This window comes from Hydractinia symbiolongicarpus, chromosome 14 (assembly GCF_029227915.1).
Source record: "Hydractinia symbiolongicarpus strain clone_291-10 chromosome 14, HSymV2.1, whole genome shotgun sequence".
Classification (NCBI taxonomy): Eukaryota; Metazoa; Cnidaria; class Hydrozoa; order Anthoathecata; family Hydractiniidae; genus Hydractinia; species Hydractinia symbiolongicarpus.
The window spans coordinates 15,334,652-15,356,533 of NC_079888.1; the positions used below are offsets into that span (position 1 = coordinate 15,334,652).

Consider the following 21,882-nt stretch of genomic DNA (forward strand, 5'->3'; position numbering starts at 1 on the left):
ACTAGTTCTGTCTACAAGAGAAATATAGAAGTTTTGTTAGTTAAGATTGACAATAAAAACAGAAGCGTGGCGATGTTTGCTGAGCTTATTGTAAACTGTTTAAATTTAGTATTTGGTTGTGTTTACATTGTTGTAAAATAAAAAATACTTTGCGAGATGGTAGCATATTTCATACCACATTGTGGAGAAGAAGAAAGTTTGGCATTTATCAGATGTGTGTTCGAATTTGATCGATATGCCATCTCAGTGAAATATGTTAATTGTCCAAGCGTGCCAAACTTTTGATATTTTGCACATTTAAACTGCTTTGTTGAGTTACTCTCAAGTTGTGGATTTTTTTTTATACTTTTTTTAGATTTACTTACAATTGTGGAGAAGATTATCAGTGTCTGCTTTTTACCTTTTCAAAATCTCATTTTTTCCATTATTTAAACGACAGAGTGAAAATTCGCTAAAATTAAGTTTTAGGCATCGAGGAGACAACAAATCAGAACCTCTCGAATTTTAAGCAAGCACTTCTGAGACCCCTTCATCAAACTTGAATTCGGTCAAGCTTAACCTTCAGTCTTTTGATGACTTTAAAATCTGTTATTTGAAAGTAAAATAACATCCTTTACAATCTTCAGTGAAAAACATAACCTGATGCTTTATTTAGACGCACTGGGAAAAACATATGCTACTTCTCGTTTTGCGCAAGAGGATCTTGTATGCAAGAGGGGTGGATTCGCTTGCTATTTGATCAAAGAAGGAACAATATTAAGACTTTTTGACTAACTCCTTTTATATTATTTTTGATATTATTAATTTAGAACTTAAAACGACGCGCTATTTAAATTTTGATTTTTCAGCAGTTTAGGCGAAATACTGAAACCGATGTCTCACATCATCCAATATTACAACATTACAGGTTTTGCGCCTTTTCGTCCCCAACGTCAGATTATTGGGATGTATCCGGAAAGGGTATTTTTGAAAAAGGTTGAATTTTTTTATTTTAAGAATCACCCTGAGGCTCAAGGTATGTAATTAGGGTGGCACACTGGAAAGATCAATTATCACAGCGACCATCTTAAAAAGATATCATATCATCCTCGATGGTGATGCGGAGGGTTGTATTGGGGAGAATGACATTGACATGGTTGAAGGGTGTGTCGTTTAATATATAATCTGATAAATTCTTTTTCCTAGCAAGAAGTTATTGTTGTCAAAGTTGTTCAAAACAAAACGGTGTGCCTTGTTTTTGATACTTGGAGATTACATACCATGCCCGTCGTGATAAAGAGACAAGGTACCTTTGAAATAATGTTGAGTTTTTTCCATTTAACTGGCAACTTACAACTACTATTAAATCTTCTAACTTTTAAATACACGCAATTTCGATTTCTCCTGAATCTTCCTACAAGCGATAGTTGACTAAATGGGGCGAATTGTGAATGGCTTATTCAACGGCTAATTAGTTGGAAAATATTTTTTTTAATTATCAGAGGCAATGGATATTAAAACAGTGACACAGAGACAATGTATATCAAAAACAAAACACTGACTGTGGTTTTTTGAATTCTTTTAAGAGATGAATTTTTACCAAAATAAAATTTGTGATTTGCGATCTGGTTAAAAGTGTACAGCAAATTAGTTCGCTGCTTAAAGTAGGGAGCTGTTTCCACTATTAAACAAACAAAACTATACATGTCCAAGCACATTTTACCGCCAAATTCGTTGTCCAATTCTCCTCGTGGAGATCCGCCTTCATAAACAAACCTTCTTACTCGACCTTGCAGGTCATTAGAGAGAAGTAATATCATTTTGTTATCTAACTCTCTAACATTTAGCTAAAACTTAAGTACGATCGAGATTAACACGTATGCTGAAATTGACACAAAAATAATAAGAAAATTTATGGGTCAAATAATGAGGTGTTTATATGGTTTGATTATGGATATATTGGTTTTTGAAATGATCATAACACATCACAACAAGGTAATGAACAGATGTGTGGACAGAAGTAAGAAAAGCATATTCGCTGTCGTGAACAATCTACATAAACTTTTGTTAGCAAAATTTGGCAGTTTTTATCGACTTAAGGTCTTTAGCAACTCCACTAAGAATATAATTTATGGAAATTACTTATTAAGAAATATTATATTTTCTTGGAATAATATAGGCTGGTGACTTAGTAAATTATTTGATGCTAAGAAAGTCTGGTATTAGTTTAGAATAAGGAAAGCGATGCTATTAATGTGTGAATAAATAGAGCTTTGTGTAATAGACTGGTTATAAAAATGTTATTTAAGTGCAGTCATGGTTTTGTTTCCATCATTCGGACTTCTGATACCTTCTAATAGACTAGGTACAACCTTGACTGAACAAATCTGCACATTAAGCTATAATTGGTCTAAATTCGAGCTCAGAGTTACCATTAGCAACCAATATAACACAATAGCGTTGTTTCTTTGCCGAAGCGATGCTACATGATAACGAGAACTAAACTGATTTTATATTACCTTAAAAGTATATGCAAGACACTAAACATCTTTAATCAACGCTTATATGCTTTATAAAGACGACATAATCAGCATTACATTTATGTTTTAGAGAGATGAAAACTAATGCATATTGTTGAATGATAAACAAGACTTTGCCAGTGTCATTATCAGTTTTCTATCTTAACATTCCCCCAACATGAAAGAACTGCTAGAAGAAAAAACAAAGACTGTAAAGGCAATAATTTGAAAGTGCCTTAAGAAATCAGCATCAAAGCAAAGTGGACATCAACGATGTATCTTCTTCGACTTTTTGTCCTTATGGGTTTCATTGCTTTGAATTCATCAGAAAACCAAAGTTCACACAAAGATCAAAGTTCCCCTATGAACATAACATTAAAGAGATGTGAACTTCCAAACACTGTTGAACTGCAACAGTATTTTGGCGTAACTTTAGAATTTATTGGAATTGCTGGGAATGCCTTGGTTGTTATAGTGACTCTAAGATACATTAAAAAATCAACATACTGTCAACGTTTGATAGGGTGTCTTGCATTTGCTGATTTCTGGTACTGCTTATTGAGCGCTAAAATACGTATCTTTCGTTTGCTTTCATGTATAAACATCTTAAATACCATATCCTGCAAAATAATTTACTTCGGTATATCTGCCAGTGAAGTATCAGCTCTTGGATTTATATTGTTGATTTTCCTGGAAAGGTACATTGGTATTGTGTACCCATTCAGGAAAGGTTTAAGTGGGAAAAGCATTGTACTTTTGACATTGTTAAATTTTACATTCTCGTTGATATTTTGGATACCAATTTTGATCTACACTTGGGAGAAAAATGGCCAATGCAAAACACGACCGTCAGCGCGGAATACGTTCAAAATATATGTCTGGTTGTGGATGATTTTCCACTTTTTATTGCCTGTTTCAGCAATGTGTTTCTTTTACTATCGAATAAGAAAAGTTCTAAAAGAAACATCATCTCTTGTTTCTGATGAATCATTTTCACTTCTTCAACGAAAACGACTCACCGACAACAAGAGGATTATGACTATTCTTTTCGGTATACTTTTGGCTTTCGTGGTGTTCGTATTTTCTCAGCGTTTAATATGGATTATATACATCAATCATGGGATATCAAATTTTAAAGGCATTCAGTGGTTGTTTTTCTTCGCAGAAATTTGTTATGAATTTCATGCGATTGTCAACCCAATAATATACTCAGTCATAGACAGTAAATTTCGCGCTCGAGTGAAACAGATTTGTCGGAAGAAACCGTCCAAAAACGAGAGCAGTTTGACGTAGCTTACAACGCAAGAACAGTCATCTTGGTGTAGATTGTATTGGTGCGATATAAAGGTAATGGTATGGTAATGGATAATGGTATAAGACTTGATGGTTAACTTTGATAATTTTATAATTTCGTTCTTGTAAAATATAGTCGTCCCGTGTTTTGCCCTACATAGATAGTCATAGTCAAGCGCTATAACTTGATATAACGAAAAAAAGCTACAATAGGTTTTTTTTCTTCTCTTATCAGAGCCTCAAAACCTTTCTTTTTATACAATAGGAGCTAGCTACTTTCCATTCACGACAAGTAGAATTTACAATGCAACTGCAAAATCTTAGTTATCTCTTTTATATTCCTGCAGATTTTAGGAATATGGAAAATGTTGGAAAACTGGCAGAAAATGAAACAAGAAATCTAAATAAGTTGGTAGGTTTTTGTATGTGGTGGCTTCCTCCGTTTAGACATCAATATAGAAAGGGTTGCGGAGCAGGGGACAGAATCTTCGTTCGCATGCGATAACCCTTCTTGTGATGAACTTCAACACTTTTGTTTAATATGGCATTTGTAAATTCCATTAATGAAATTGTTAACAGTATGTTATAAGCATAGACCTGTATGCAATTTTGCCCAAAGAGTCACTACTGCCCTCAAAACAGGGCCTCTATAACTATAGGTGCAAGATAATTTTATTTCTCCTAGCCCTGTCCAGGATTGGAACCCTGTTCTCTCACTTGCATGAGTACCATAGCCATTATACTAACAGGGCACCTATATGTATGGAAAACAGCGGAAATTTTATATACGCCCGCACTATTGACCCCGGAAAATGAGCTTAGTTGCGATCACTTCGCTTCTCAAAAATGTACGGTAACGGCTGGCAAGGAAAATGAAAAGCAACAAGAAACAGCAAAGGGTACATCAGACAATCACTGAAAAAGGCAAAGATCAATTAGGCAAGGCAGATACCAACGGACAAAGGTAAAGGCATTAGGCAGTGACGCGCCAGCAACGCGCTTCACTGGTCTTGACCATAGCATCTGGTCTGCATCATGACTTCCGCAATGCCCCGCCATTCTGCCTTTTTTACTTTTCATAACCACATTGAGCTTCGTGAGGAGCAAAAACAAGTTTTCAAAAGGCCAAGGTAAAAACTACCAAGGAACATTGTGGGATGTGCCTTTTCGGTCAAGGAAAGCTGACTGATGAGAAATTTTGTCGACATGTTAAGAGTTACTACCTCTATACGATGCAGAATGCTTTACCTTTGTCAGTACTGAATAGGCAAAAAACAAACAAACAAAAATATTTAAATTTTACAATTTCCGTCACTTTGAACATTTTTTTATTTCATTAAAAACTAATATTAATATTAATTATTTGGTACTGATACATATAACTACAACCCCCTTCAATGGACGTAGAGTTGTTCTGCAATTAAGAATAATTAAGTTTTTAAAAATTTATCAAATCAAAACAAATTTAATAGCTAAATTGGTAGTTTTTATACTGGCTAAATTGTTAGTTCTATGCTAGATAGAAGGTCAATTTTATGCTAACTAGCTTTAGGTGTCAGTGGGGCCAAAAAGGGGTTCACACAATTAAAAAATAGTGATACACTAGCTAGTTATTTTGTCCGATTAAACATTTTTTTATACAGTCTTTCTCTTGTGTATGTGCTTGCATTTCTGTTTGTGTCTTTCAAAGTTCTTTCAAATAAAGTGGTTAATAACAATTAGACTCGAAATAGAATTGCGGTAGTACTTGATATTCTGTTAGATTCCAAAACTTAGAATTGATCTAAGAAATGACCATACATTGTAAGTAATTCTAAACGGATTCCGCATACTTACTTTGAATCAGATTTTTAGAATTTTTTAAATAAGATTTACATGGGGATTAAATTTTCCGAAATTATTTTGAATTACAATTTTAATTATTTAATTCAATTATTTTTGCAAGAGATCGTTCTTTTTTAATTTCTCAAAATAGTCGAACGGCATCCTTTGGCCGATGTTCTGCAGTCAGTAGGCTGCAAAAGTTTTATTTTAGCAGGGTTGTAGACCAAGTAACCAACGTCCAAAATGCCCTAGGTTTACTTTTCACAAAGTCGGCATTATGGAATAATCCGTTTCACTACCTGGAAAGATACGAGAAATCGTGAAATCAAGACGTGCTGACGTCTGTACAAATAAGCACAAGAACTTGGATCTAAATAACGTAAGTCTATATGAAAATTGACAAGTCAGTCAGCTTGTTACCTACATAGAAACGGCTTTCTGAATTGCTTGTGATCACGAGGTTGGAAAAATCATCTTCTTTTGCAATAATTTATACCGCGATCAAATAATTTTTAAATTTTTTTGAATAATTCAGGACTTTTTGTTATTATAATATACAACAGTGCGACAAGCCTTTCCTTTTATTTACAACGCAGAAAGATTACGACACGAGGTCATACGCAGTATAAAAAAACAAAATGCTGTAGCTACAAACTTGCAGGGGGCATAAGTCAAGATGCTTCCGAACAATTTCATCTATGAACGTGAAAGTATGTCACATATGTGGCAAGGATTTTGTCTAGTTGATAATTGAAAATAAATTAACATTGTGAAGTGTTTTCACATAATACTCTCTTTTCAAGCACAATTCTCCGTCTATTTGCTTTTACAAGGAAACCAAACGGTTAGTTTAAATCTTTTTTAACACAAAGATAATATTTTTAAGGCTATAAAATGTAAACATTTGAAAAGTATGCAACTCATACACAGACACGTCGAGTAGTTATCGCCAGAAAAATAAAAAAAACAGTAAAATTTCGATATAACGAACCCCCAAGGGGAATGGGAAAAGGGTTTGTTATATCGCAGGTTCGTTATATCGAGGGATCAGACAAAATGTAAATTTTTCCCCAATTTTTCCAAAATTACTTAAATTTTAGATATTAGAAGAACTTGGATTAAAAACAATTTTGATCTTTATTTCACTATAGAACACCGTCAAATATATGTAGAATTAAATAAGGTTGAATCACACGAAATTCGAATAAAATACGTTCGTGTTTGTTTACAAAAAGCAACGCAAAGACTTCTATCATAAAATCATTTGGTCGGTTGTTGTGTAGACACGCGTTTCATATTTTCCAAAAATGGCTCTAAATTTGATTTACCAAACTGCTTTGCAGGACGAATTGCCTCTTATTGTGACTGTGGAAATGTTACTTAAGACAAATATAAAAGGACATGACGTTGATAATGACATAGGGTCGCCAAAATTGAGTGAAAACTTGAAAGTCCAATGCGAGCCTCAAAATCCAATTTTTGTGTTTTATTTAGTGTTTAGATTTGAACGTCGAATGTTATGGTTCAAATCACTCAATTTGGATGACATTGCATTGCATTTTCTTATTTTGGTACATAAAATGGTATCCACATGGTGTAAAAATATCGAAAACATTGCGTGTGTTTTGGTTTTATTTGTCGTATTTTGTAGCATTTGATACTTTGAGTTCGTTATATAGAGGTTTTATTGGTTCAGGGGATGGAAAATTTGTTCGGTAAATCGAGGGTTCGTTACATCGGGGGTTCGTTATATCGAGGGTCTATCGGGGGTTCGTAATATCGAGGGTCTACAGAATTAAGTTTAATCATGTATAAGATTCTGTTGTTCCTGCTTATCATTGGCTTTGCTGGACCCGGTGATAAAATTTATGTTACTAGTCGTTAGCCCGTAAGAATTCACGGGAATCCGCCTTCTTATTCACAGCTAATATTTTGGATGACAGACAGATATACGATTTATCGTGTTAGCAAGCTTGTGTTTTGTATACAACTAAATTCAGTTAATTTAAACCATCTGGAAGGTGTTAAAAACTTTTGTTAATGCTTTATTAGGTTGTGCTTTAACTTGTTTTAAATGTAAAGCCACGAATGAGAAAGACTGTGAAGCGCAGCAAGTTGCATTGCAGTGTTTACGCGAGAAGATTTTGTGTTTGAATATCAAGTATTTCTACACAAGAAGGAGGACGAATGAAACCCAAGTATTACTACATATCGGTGAGAAACGATGCATCAATTCACAGTTTGGCTGTCATTATTACTGCAAAGTATTCTTGTTATTTGGGTATGAAAAATGTCAGGTCAGAATATTGTCATCTTTGGGACCAATCTAGTGCACATCCTCTTGTAAATACCTTATCTAAAAATTGGAATAATATTCTCGCCCATAAAGAAAATAACGTAAAATGTTAAAACCATGCCTGCCTTAATTAGAAAAATTCTTACCGTTTCCAGTCAACCTAACGCTTTAAGCGCCAACATTCATAGGTAGACAGGAGAGGGCAACTTGACTTTTTCTCTGGTGAACATTTTTTATCGGAGAAAAGTGCTTACAAAAGGAAAGAAATCTGTTTTCCAACTAATAATTTCTTCTCACAATAAGGAATTTATAATTACTTTGAATACACGTTCATGATAAGAGCATCTGCCATGCCAGCTGAGTTCCACATATTTTTTATGATGTTTTGTCACTTCAGACTAAAGTATAGCTAAGCATCTGTTATCACCTTGGCGTTATATAACTTCAAAGGTGAGAGTCGTAGAATCTAATATTAAAAAATAAAAAACAAAAGAACCAATGCAGACTGTTTAAAAAGTTTATAATGAATTTAGGCAAGCTGATGCAAAGCTTCATCGTGCAACAAACATGAGCGAGCAGGAGTGACGACTACGGATTAAAAAACCTTCTCACACTAAAGTAGGCGATGTTACGTATACATAAAGTGTGAAAAAGGAAAAAACGAACTTTTATGAACGTATGGTGCTGACACAAAAAATATTATGTAAAGGATTGTCTTATGTTTTCATGTGGAGGTAACTATTTAAATACATAAAAAATAGAAGAAAAAAGTATTGTTTCCATTTTTTCTTATTAGTCTTAGACTCGTCAATAAGTGGCCACTATTCCTCCATACCTTTTTCCGACAAAGGGATTGAACTTATGTAGCTTTATAATTACGAGGTTTTTGGTAACACTTACAAATCGAACATTTAGGACACTTAAGTAAAATTGTGCTAAGAAGAAAGGTTAATGGGAACTAAAATAAGTTTCTGTAAAAATCATTGTGGGAAACCAGTCTATAAATCACCGCCCTCTTCAAGATGGGTATTAAAATGTACACAATAAACTCAGTCTGGAATGTGATAGAAACATTGATGAGCAAGAACGTCCATTGATGAGCAAGAACGTCCATTGATAAGTAAGAACGTCCATTGATGAGTAAGAACGTCCATTGATGAGTAAGAACGTCCATTGATGAGCAAGAACGTCCATTGATGAGTAAGAACGTCCATTGATGAGCAAGAACGACAACATCCATCATCAAAATTTTATGTATGGATATATGTAATATAAGCTAAAAATCCCTTAATTCTTGTATTATTAATTTAGAGTCGAGTTAAATTTGTCACTTATGTCCGACAAATTTGTTTTTGATATTTTTCCAGATTTGACATTGTACATATTTATGGTTGAGGATCAAGTGTAAATTCTAAGAAATATAAGTAGTTTATACAGATGATGTCCATTTTTTTTTGTATGTAAAAAGTAAAACCATTCAGCCTGTGCGTTGTTTTAAAATTTAAGATTTTAGGCTTTTCAGCCTTTTGGTAATGAAACAGGTTAGTCATAAAAAAAAACGTGGAAATCAGGTCAGAATATTTATCATGGTCCTAACAATCCCCTTCTGATCAAGAATCTTTCATAGTTGCAATTTTGGCGGCCATTTTTTGCACGGGTAAACAACATCGCCCGCCAAATGCTACGCAGCCGAAAGGCTGTCAGAGTTATACTTTGGCTGATGTATATGGCGGTTATAGACCGGAGTAATCGGTTACTATTGTTTTACTAATACCTTACTGGTGCTTTAAATATCGAGTATAACTTTATAAAAAATAAAGTAATAAAGTGAAAAAGTAGAACAAAAATCTTTAGGAAGATTTCGAGTAGATTATTGATGTCGAGGCAACCGTTTCACGGTGGTCTGCTGTATTTACCTATAATATTTTAAAATCTTTCTCTATAAATGAATTTAAAAGTGAAAGACTGGTTTCTGTAAGTTAGTTTTGTTCCTTCGTCACAAAAAAGGTATCATTTAGTTACTTTTTGCTACGTGGTCATAAATCCAGATCGAGTGATACTACCACCACATAATATACTTGCCATATTAATCCACAATATGTCATTTATTTTTCAAGTAAGGCCAGTTAAAAAAATCAAGTCTAATTCCTGAGTGAATAATTCTTTTATACATACAGTGCAATCTCTCGTTAGCAGACACCAACATAAACTTACAATATATATAAATACAATATATTGTAAATATATTACTAGTTCCCATTGTTCTGGTCCTGACAAAACTATGAACTAGATAGTAACAAATATAGAAGAAAAATTAATGTAAATCATTGCCGAAATTAAAATATTAAAAAAATTACTGCATTTATTGTTTGATACGACCTACATTATTGCGCATCCGCCATGTAAAGATCAGTCAGAGGAGTGAATATAAAAAGGGTTGCGAAGCGAGGGACAGGGTCCCCTAGGTTTGCAAGCGAAAATTTGGAGTGAGTCTTAATCTGAAAAGATGATTTGAGACGGCCCATTTAAGACAGGGCAAGAAGAACAAGTACAGCTGCCTTTTCTTGACAAAATTTTTGTATAAATGAAAGTGATGAATGTATGCAACACTACCCTCTACAAAGAATACCAATTGTCCTCAAAATAGCTATGTACATCCCATATACTTATTCTTACTTGGTTGTTGTAGATCCAAGATAATTATATTTTTCCCAGCCCTGTCCAGAATTTGAACCTGGATCTCTTGTTTGCACGAGTGTCATAGCCATTAGACCAACAGGGCATAAATATATATACAAAACTTTACAGGTGCATATATACACTTTTTATTATAATACTGAGGACGCGGCAATGAAATACGTTAAAATGCCTAACACAAGCAACTGTAATACCTGACGTTAAACGCTTTGTAGAGCGATTGATACGTTTTGTAAACTATGCCACACATTCAGGTGGAGCTCTTTAGTACAGGTATACAGTATTTCTTAAATCGAAGCAACTTTAGCGGAAATAAAAACACAGTTTACATGTTGTGTCCTGTCATAGTAAAAACATTTTGCTAACTTTTTTTTATATAAAATGTTTGTAGTAAAATATTAAAACTTATTATAATCCAAGGTGAGCGCTTAGTACAGACAAAACATGTCGTACATCCGCAGAGTAGGCGTAACAGTCTTTTGCCCTGTTAAATCAAAAACAAACCTGCAACATTTTTTTTATATTGTAAGAAAAGTTCCAGTAAAAAGATCAAAACTTAATTGTGACACCAGGCTGAGCTCTTATAGTACAGATAAATCATGTAGCATATCCGCATAGGCGTAATACCTTTTCCAAAACCCACTTCAGTTGAAATAAAAAGCCAGAAACAGGTCATTGTTTACACTGTCCAGCTAAAACATTCCGACAGCAGTTTTGTTTGTTGTAGACCGAGTTTTTATGACAGTAATATAAAAAGCTGTTATTCCAAACTGAATAGAAATTTCAAAATAATAACAATAAATCAGGCTAGCCAGGGCTGGACTAAAGCATGATATCTGGCATTAAAGTTCAGTTCAAGTTACAGAAACAGAAACAGAAATTATAGGGAGAATAATATCAATCCTTTTTTAAAGAGAATTATCTAAGATAAAAAATAGATATTTTCTGTAGAGAGTCGGTTTATACCTGAACTTTATTAGCGTCTCAAGCATGATTCGCAGATGTTTTAATCTGTTACAACCTGGTTAAAGTATGTTTAAAACACCTTTTAATGACTCAGTGTGCATTGAGAACAATAAACCTTGGTCAAGGATGGTCAAGGAAGATTTATTCTTTCGTACTGGTCAAAAATGAATATCATGGCTAATTATTTTAAAAATTTCTAAATTAACTTATAGGAAGAATAAGTTATCAATGTGAGAGATTTTAACGACGGTGTATTTACATGAAAATACATGATGTCAATGCGTAAGAGAAAATATCACAATCATCATTTTTTGCAAATAATGCTTTCACTCAACGGACAAAAAATCCTTCAGTCCATCCACACTAAGTTAAGGGAATCTATAGCCACTTCTTTCTATGTGTTATGCCATATATGCGATGCAAACTGAATTGTTAAGCAGTCACTTGGATGTAAAATTCATCAACCATATTTCCAGAGAAGAGACTTTCAAATAATTATTGCTCAACACTTTAATTGGAAGTTTTTATATGAGACTTTGACTAGACTAATGAAGCTGTTCATTAATTAGAGGTTCCCGCCTTTTGATTTGTCTGTCAATTAGAAATGCTACTAAATCTATATTTCCACCCACCCACCCACCCAAGCGCCAATAGCTGAACCATGATTTGCCCTATATTCGAAAGGAAACAAACAATGAACTTTATTCACTTTTTTTCAAAGACAATAACTAATTAAGCGAAGGCAGTGACTGTCTCATTATAGATATGTAATGAGTAGTGCTGAAAGATTGAAGAAAAAAAAACTTGATTTCGACAGGTTTATTACAAACATTTTCGAAAATATATCGAATTCGTCTACTTTGCTGCTCTTTTCCCAAAGTTTGTATCTACCACAAACACAACCGCAAACACGAACGCAAGCACAAACGCAAACACGACCGCAAACACGAACGCAAACACGATCGCAAAAATTTCAGCCTCCGATAAGTGGTCAGTAACAGAGTTAGAGTAGTTATCGAATGTTCAAGTTATCAGGGCATTCGAGAATTTTTGCAAAAATAATTCGACTAAAATGTTTTGTTTTTTTGTTATTTTTGTCTCTTTTACTCTGATGGCGTCTAGTCATGTGGTTTTGGAGTTTGCTTCGTAATTACAAGGTCCGTTGTTCGTTGCACAGCGCTGGCATGTTTAGCAAGTATCTTCACCCCAGCTACGGGTCAACCCATGCCATGTGAGGGAAATTGGGAGGCAATTCAGGTTTATAACCAATGCATATGTTCAGAACACAGGACCAACGTTGAGCAGTGTTTCCTCCACTGGAATGGCTATATCCAGTATAAATATTCGGAAATATAATAATAATACGGTTTACAAACTATTAAATGAACTTTTATAACAAATAAGTTAATTTTTTTTAGGCAAAAAGACTTCCCCCGGATTTTGTCTAGATCTTTTTTTCTTTGCAGATTGATTTATCATGGTGTTTTGTATCAGAGGAGAGCAATAATGGTTTGACATAATTATCAAGTGACTAGTGCGAGAAAATACAGTAGCCGCCGTTTAACTCAAGCTTCTAATTTGTTTACGTTACCGTGTGACTCAGCCTCGTCCCCAGGGCTTGTTCTATCTTTTCTTACACCTTGCTGTCCCGGCATAGCGGTAGTTTTTATTCACGCATCTGAAGCAGTGAAGAATGAAAAGAATAATTTAAAACCTATCGATCTCAAGTTGTTAGGAGGATGCGCGAGATAATTGTCCGTTAACATTCCAATACTTCAATAAAATTCGAGTTATTCGAAGAATAGATGTTAGTCATCAAGTTATACGGCTTTTAAGATAATCGGTGAGTTTTATAAAAATGTAGAATATATTATATTATAGAATATAATAAATATAGAATATTATTATATTAATGTAGAATACAAACGAACGGAGAAGCGGAGGCTACAGTTTAAAAGTGAGAATTTAAGAAAGGTTCAAAAACAGTAAAAATAACTAAAAATTCATGTTGATTACACTGTATTATCAATGAAGAAAAGAACCTAACTTTTAAAAGTAACCTCGAAGACGAAAACTTTAGTTTGAGGATGATTTTTATCTCGAATGTTGTTTGCTAAAAAGTGATAATTTGTTTATCGCTTGTGAATACTTCTTTTTTGAGTTTGTTTAGGCGGGTTGTGTTGTCATATAGAAGTTATAAACAACGGAAAACAAGAACACGTGGGCTCAAACATGAGCTTGCACTACAGCACCAAACTGAGAGATACTTTTACCGCCCTAGTTCAGCGCCGTGTAACGCCTGAAAATGAAATTTCTACAGAGTACGGTCAAGTCACCATTCGTTTAAACGTTTACTTTTGCATAGAACCAGAGATGTTTAGAACAGTTGTGACTTCTTATTTATCTTTCGTCGCTGTGTTACCAACAAAAATTATGACGTTGAAAATTAAAACCCGTATCAAAACTCTTTCTATTGCTCTTCACAAATTGAACATGTTTTATTTACAAGAGTTCGCAAAACTCTAAATGTCTAATACAAATTTAAAGGTATATACAAAATATACAACTACAAGTATCAAATTATAATAAATAAAACAGACCGTGAAAGATCTTTAAGATCAAATCCACTCCCTCTATTGCGCACATAAGAACAAATAAGCCTGGGAACGAGAATGGCAAATATTTGAATAAATACTGGAACATGCCCATAAATCAAAGCACTTGTGATACAGCTATTGCGCATGCGCTTCCTACAGTAATAATAAATATCTACGTACATATTAATTCTATGTGTTCAGGTAAATAATTAATCTCGATTATTCAAACTTTGTTTCGATTATTTTAAAAAATTTTAGTGCTTTATTCCAAAGCCTCTATAATTGACATGACTCTATGAGGTATGTCTTTTAGTCCATATTGATTGATGGAAATCAATACTCGGACTAGTTCGACTTAGCACAGCCATAGCTTGACTTCACCGCTCATTTTGCCTCATACGAAAACAGACCACCCTAGAGGATCTTTAGGTCACGTTAAACACGTTTTGCATGACTTTTGACAGTATTCTTCTGCAAACCATCTCGTGCTGCAATGTTGCGTGTAATGGGAACACCAAGACATCACATCTTTGCATGGTTCTACAAATAAAAAAAACAGTTTAAATCTGGTGTTAAAACCATTGCATGTCAACAAAACGTGCGGAGCCTAATCGCTTGTGTTGCTATGAGCATTCAAAACAATTCCATTATTTTGCTTTGATTACCATTCAAGATAAAGAACGAATGACGTTAAAATAAGACTGCTAATTGTTTTCAGAGAAGAAGATTAACCAATACTCGACTGTTATGACGGCAGACGAAGCTATTCATTAATAACCTGTTGCAACATGGTGTATTCTTCGTAATCTTTCCTTATCGTAAGCTGTTAAAAATTGATTTGTTTGGTAAGTATAGAATGTTTTGTTACTATAGCGATTATAAAAATTATCTCGTAGTTGCTTTCACATGCGTCGATAACATTTAAGCTTATTAATCTCTCAAATTACAAAGCTTTATAGAATTTGTAATGCGATAGACTATAAAATTTACGTATGATCGTCCAGCCTTATGACTTATTTGTCCGGCAATGTATATGCGACACGCTTTGTATGCTAACACTGCACGTAAGACAACGCATCGCCTTATTTGGTTCTGTGAAACATTAGGAAACTCCAAGCGAAAATAAAACATTGGTTTTATCTAAAAGAATTAGCCAACCTCGTTGCCAGTACTTGCTAGGGTTTTTATATTTGCACAAATACAGAAAGCCTAACAAGTCCTGGAACGAGGTGGAGAACTAGTTACCTTTTTGTGGCCTTTTTTTCTTTCTGTAGCATTTATAATACTTGTAAATCTTTTTTATGTCTAATTTGCTCATTCCTCTGTCACTTCCAAGTCTTTGAAATGGTTTTTCCAAAGATTGCAGAGTGTCAAGACCATTTTTTGAGAAGTCTTTGTTCGAATAATGCATCGCCGACTTGTAGTCGTAATGGTAATTTAACGCATCGATTATTCCGTGGTCATACGTGTCAAAGTTTTTCTTTGCAACTACAAAAATGATTTATTATGGTAAATAGGTTTTATTTTACGTTGGTAATGTAACTTTCTTTTACACACACAAAGCCTTTTTTAATTTTTTGCTAAGCTTAATTATCCCAGTTTTATAGCCTGAAAAGATATCTCCGACCCTTCCTTCTTTTTTTATAAAAGCTAACATCTAGATTATAATACTCGTATAAACCTGTCTGTCACGCAAAATGGTAACCGTATTAGCGAGATACAGGATATGCGGTAGATAAAGAACGGGCAAACACGTGGATTTATCCACTGGCCACCGGCTAGTTGTATTTATGTTTTAAGCAAGATCGACATTCTGCTTACCTTCCTCAACATTCCACCAAAGTACTTTCACATACAAATTTCGGTCCAATCTCGTTTGCTCATGAAACATGCCAAGTGCATGAAGGAGTTCATGAACAACCGTGGTAGTAAACTCGCATCCAGCCCCAATGGAAATCTTTTGTCGTCCCCCCTGACGACCAATACTAGAGAAGCATCTAATAATATAAACAGATAGCTAATGAAGTAACACGATAAACAAAGAAGTGATATTTTGTGGCTTGTAACGTGAAAATAAAGTTATCATATCGGCTATTTAAGTAAGACAATGTGACCAAATTCATCATGAAAATTCTTTTGTTGGACATTATGTTAATCAATTTTTTTCGCATTTGAAGTGCATTGAGAGTATTTATTATAACGTACCCTTCATCTTTGATAAATTCAACGAAATCATGTTCTTTGTTCCAAGGACTGAATTGAATACAAGTATATCGTTCTATTTGTTGAATGGCTTTCTCGATAGCTTTTCTTGCTTGCATTCCTGAAAAGATAGTGTTTAATTAATTCCATGCAAAACCGAAAATATTTTGTTGACAAAATTTCCTGTTTGAATATTATTTTAGCATTTTTCTGAGTTAAGGCTTCAAAAAAACTAAGTATTGGTGCGATAAGTAAAGCGATTCACGATTTACGAAACTAAGCTTTCTTTCGAGAGAAAAAACACGAAAAGATCGAGGTGTTTTGTCAATTGAGGTATTATATCTTCTGCATTTTTTGAGCATTGGAGAAAACAGCGAAAGCATTTAAGGGGGTCGATTTATCACATATCAATCAAATTCCTAACCATTCCACTCACTAAAAAAAATTCACTCAGTACGAAGTTTATCGTACCAGCTGCAGGAAATCAGTTCATCCCTTTTAAGTTAATTAACAAAGACCGCATTTATCATTAGCGGTTTGTAAATGCTGTTAACTTTGGCCCGTAGTAATCAGATAAATAATTGGAATTTGATTTTATTGAGGTCTACATTGTGAAAACATGGCAATTAACTGCCTGAAATAGCATAGGCAGTTAAAACGTCTTTTGCGGTGAAAGATCATCAATGATAAGACGACAATTTAAAAATTCAGCAATGTCGAAAGCACTAACACTCTAACGACAAATACGAGAAAGAGAGTCTTACCTAAATCAACTGAAATGACGTAGGGTACAAAACCATGCTTCCATTTGTGTTCATGTACGGGTTTTGTTTTCAAAAGACTTCGCTTCGTGCGTCCTGTTGCACCGTGGTGTGAACGAATAACTTCTAATTTCTTGTCTAAAACAATGTCGCCCTCTACCAATTCTAAAAGAAAACGGAAAATATTAGACACATAAGAATATTAAAAATATGTCACATAAATATAAAATTGCACGCTTAGCACAATTTTTGCGAAAAGTAGAAGCGCAAATAATAATTAAAACTTAGCTTCTTACAAAGTAAATTGAGGATCCTACCCAAATTTTCTATCCCAATTTCACCTACTTAACTGATTTGACAAACGAACGGAAATAAAATATGCGCAAAGACATATTGGATATTAGAGTTTGTTTTGCTATGTTTTAATGTTCTGTAATTTCATGCGGTTTAAACTAATTTCAAAGGCTAACACATTCAGCTAAATCTGGAAGGATATCAACAAGATATTATCAATGGTTTATTTGTGGTGTACGACAGTTATGTTTCTAGGCACAGTTAACGTCATACTGTGAGAACGTGTCTTTGCTGTTTCTAAACTTTGGATCACATTCTGAATTAATATGCTATGAATTGTCCTTTAGAAGTTTTCGGCAGGCAACCATTGACCGGATTAAAAATATTAGCCTATCCGATTAAAGAGATCATTAAAAAAATATACATTAAGGTCTGCATTTAATACACAATGTTGCTATGTATCAAGGCCTACGCAGGCAAAATAAACAGCCATGCTACTTGTTTATGAATGGCAAGCCCAACATTGGATGATCTGAGACAAAAACGGCCTAACATGTGGCAAATGTTTAGTGACAGCTCAAAGATATGCCATGATTTTCAGGAAAGTAACATCTGAATGTGCAACAGAGGTATATTTTGTAAATGAGACTTTTTAACTGTATTGTTTGTACTTTCATGAGAAAATGGTAGGGGGAGGCGGAAGGTGGAATTTTCTTTTACTTTCTATGAAGTTTAGGTATATCAATCCAACGTATTGTTATCCCTACAAATCTGCAGCTGATGCGGAATACCATGGTGTGAATCTTTATCAAAATGCATTGAATAAACGAGGCATTTAATTTGTTGTCTTGCCTAGTTCCGATCCTTTAATAAAGGTTAATACCAGAAGTTTTGATGTTTGCAGATTTTTAGATCAACTGCATGGTAAGAATTTAATGTACCGCTATGTTTTTTGTTGAGGTAAATTTGTTATGCATGAATTCATATTTTCATCATTCAATAAGTTTCCCACTGGTTTAGTTGCGTTTTGTTGGGATGTGGGAAGTTTGCAAAAGGTTATATTTAAGTAAAAACAAAACATCTTTGTCCATTTTTTTCTTCTCTTTTTGTAGCTATCAAAAGCACAGCGAATGAATTATATAATGAAGTCACACAACTAAAATTTGTTTGAACAGCGAACTGTTCTAAAATGGGAAATTTTCTTCAGTAATCGGAAGTCATTTAAATGCACGTAATTATCGGGTGCAACTTTTTAATAGCACTGGTTGTATATTTTTAGAATAAAGAGCTTAAATATTCTACATCTTACGTAAACTTTATAAGATGTAAAAATTAGAATGAATGAATCTATCTAAGAGAGCGATTATCACGAACTTCAGAGGTTATCTCTGTTTTAATACTTGCAAATTTTGCACCAGAAATGTAAGTAGGCGATAAATTTCTGGAATTCGTATTTAGCCAACCACATGATTGTGACTGCAAATATCATCAGTTCTTTCACTGTGAGAGTTGAGTGATAGAAGGCTTCCTAATGGGTAAGTGTTTGTCGAAGAATTGGTTGCCACCGAGTAACTGACAGCCATTTAATAGTGACATTGTACGCAGTGACAAACACATAAAAAAATCAACAGGTGACGTCAGAAAAGATGTGACAAGGATTAACAAAAGTTACTTCACAATAGTATAAGTTACCCTATTAAAAGTTACAAAACCAACATGTTCGTTTTTTATTTGTCAAACAGCTTAAGATAGGTAAATCTCACAAAATATCGCTTATCTTAAGGAGACAAGAAAAGCAAAATTTGTAACCCGTTACGCAACATTCGTTTCCTAATGAAACCGCGCATGCGCATCTCGAACATAACTCGCAGTCATTTGAGTATGACTTGTTGGTAAATATTGGCCATGCATTGCATAGCTGGATGGTTCTTAATGAATATATCGCTACTTGCCAAAATATCAAACGCTATAGTAAGTAGCATAATCTTGTAATATATTCCGATTGAATTACATACACTATTTCCAGAGAACATTATAACAGTTATTTTAATCAGAACTAATACAGAGATTAAAAAGACTGACATATATATTTTTTAAATAATGTAAACAACATAGTTATTTACGTAAACAAAATGTTTTCTTAAAATTGGTAATATTTTTGTTGGGTAAATTTAGTTATGAAATAAGCAAACAACCTTTGGAACGGAAATGTTTTTTTTAAAAAAAGACATCGTGCAAGTGGCGTGCATTGTGGAGAAATTGACGAATGAATAACATGAAATATACACCACTTGCCATCCGCAAACGAGGCATGTCCTATCAGGAAAGCGCCATGGCATTCATGCCATTAAATCTATTTTTTTTTAAAGATTATCAAGTTTATTTTATAATCAAACATGTTTTTAATGATTCTATGAGACGGAAGTAGATCTGAACCATCAACCGGGTTTTACCATTTGATCTGTTTTTTACTACGATCATTATATTATCAATGTTCCGACAGCCAAACCACGTCTTGTATACAAACATTCCACTGGCGGTCAAACCACGTGGCTAATGCGTGATTTAAAATCTATTTTAAGTCAAATGTTACATCGTTTTGTAACAGTTTTCACAAATTTAACCGCAACAGTTTTTGTACTTAGTGTTTCAGTGTGTTTTAATTGATTTTTCGGAGCTTTATGTATGGTAGGCATGTGGAGTGCTAAAAACGCAATGTTATATAAGATTTACCGTAAAAAGAATCATTTTGTTATTAGCCAGGATATTTCAAATCCTGTTTGCGGTCTGTCAAGACAAAAGAAATATTATTATATTGAATCTGGTCAACAGACCTTTTTGCTGTTCTGCTCAACAACAACAATAAGAATTATATTTTAATTATTCGTACAAACATTTTTTGCATTAACTTAATGCAACCAACGATAACTTATCAAAGCGTTCATAATTCACAATTCTTAGTTCAATAATTTTATCTTCGTAGCGACAATGTTTCTTTTAATCAATAGTATCTTTTAGCCATTATTCACGACTTGTCTGAATTTATGTCAAGTTTTAAATGTACATGAGTTATTATACATTAGGATAAATTTTTGCGCCACAGAAAAATTAATGTCTACGCGAACTCGTTAAACACCCCTGAAATTAAAGCTCGCGGAAATTTCAACGAATAAACGAGACGTAAGTTGAGATAGATCGAATCTACATGCAGACGTCGTTCTGTATGATAAGGAACTGGCAGTAAACATTTTGAGAGATTTAGTATCCCCTAAAATACCTTGCGTTTTCAAAAGCAATTGCTGAAATCAACATCAGAAAATTACCCGAGTTAGCATGTCATTATATGTAACAAGTATATGAAATAAAAGTCTTACTTGGTTTGCACTCTGTTAATGCCATAAGCGTAAAGAACATTACGAACCATGTTGTCTTCATGTCTTGTTTTGCTGATTCGCAGTACAGCTACAAAACTCTATAGCATTCCTTTTTTCTCCTATACTGTAAGAAATAAATCTTAGTTTAATTTTATTAACTCTTCAAATGCTCTTTTATACGTTTTATACGAACCAATCATCGATGAACGTTTTAATTGTTGTTTCATCACGTGGTATAAACCATTTTAATTAATAGCTCGTAGGTTTAAGGATATTTAATGCGCTCCATTATTTCACTCTCCTTCGCAGATATACTTTTTTATTTAACTTGATTGATCTTGTTAAGGAAATAGATAGAGCCTTGATAAATATCTGACTTGAGAACTGCCCACGTTCTCTTATGGAAATATTCGATAAATAAAAAGTCGAGAGAACATTTTAAGAAACTTTAGAAATCTATCATTTTTGGCTACCTATGACGTCATCAAGAGTGGGAATACAAGTGATCTTTTAAAATAGGTATTTTTTGTTTCTTCAAAATTAGTAATATCTTTAAATACCATCTTAAAATATACAATTGAAATTTATAACATGCCTAACATATCGTAATAGTTACTATGGCGCTATCGACCAATCAGAACAGTCTCTAAGACAACTTCAAAGTGTTCCCAGATAAGAGAAAATGTGTGAAAATGTGATTTGTGAGTAACATCGCATATATCATTGTGGTGTTGTATGTTTTGTGTTTTTTGAGCCTAGATTAAAAACCTTACTGATAAGGGGCCTGGTATCAAACAAGGTGGTCCTAATAAGCCAGAACGAGATTTTTTTAATTTTATACAAATTTTATTTCGGAGATCATGTCAGAAAAACACAATTGTATTTATTTGAGTAGCTTAAAAATAAGTGGTCCAAATTTGACCGACAACCCGAAAATCGTCCCGTTTAACTCGTTTTTTTTTCTGTATTTTCACATTTGATGGTCGTATGGTCTCCAAGATATCCCTTCTGAGACGTATTTAATTAAAACTACTCGTGAACCCCTTGAAAACTGCGAGGGGTTCGCCGGTCTTTAGACTT

At 33.8% G+C, this 21,882-nt stretch overlaps 2 protein-coding genes across 2 annotated transcripts; one reads left to right on the forward strand and one right to left on the reverse strand.

The window, feature by feature from the left end:
• The first annotated feature begins 2,771 nt into the window (after positions 1–2,771).
• On the forward strand, positions 2,772–3,791 carry LOC130625222 (short-wave-sensitive opsin 1-like). The gene has a single exon (XM_057440281.1). The coding sequence runs from the start codon at positions 2,772–2,774 to the stop codon at positions 3,789–3,791; it is 1,020 nt and encodes a 339-aa protein (XP_057296264.1).
• A 10,241-nt stretch (positions 3,792–14,032) lies between these two features.
• LOC130625936 (zinc metalloproteinase nas-6-like) lies at positions 14,033–20,961 on the reverse strand. The gene is made up of 6 exons (XM_057441062.1): positions 20,803–20,961; positions 17,138–17,299; positions 16,377–16,494; positions 15,993–16,168; positions 15,417–15,659; positions 14,033–14,711 (listed from the first exon to the last, which is right to left on the reverse strand). The coding sequence occupies exons 1-6, from the start codon at positions 20,861–20,863 to the stop codon at positions 14,602–14,604; spliced, it is 870 nt and encodes a 289-aa protein (XP_057297045.1). The 5' UTR covers positions 20,864–20,961; the 3' UTR covers positions 14,033–14,601.
• Between the last annotated feature and the right edge of the window lie 921 nt (positions 20,962–21,882).

Bases quoted from the DNA above. Each gene is read 5' to 3' on its own strand.
- LOC130625936 (XM_057441062.1), bottom strand. From the start codon at position 20,863: ATGAAGACAACATGGTTCGTAATGTTCTTTACGCTTATGGCATTAACA. The intron at 16,495-17,137 runs GTAAGACTCTCT...CTATCTTTTCAG, and splicing joins CGTCATTTCAGTTGATTTAG to GAATGCAAGCAAGAAAAGCT. The intron at 16,169-16,376 runs GTACGTTATAAT...TTATATTATTAG, and splicing joins GAATTTATCAAAGATGAAGG to ATGCTTCTCTAGTATTGGTC.
- LOC130625222 (XM_057440281.1), top strand. From the start codon at position 2,772: ATGTATCTTCTTCGACTTTTTGTCCTTATGGGTTTCATTGCTTTGAAT.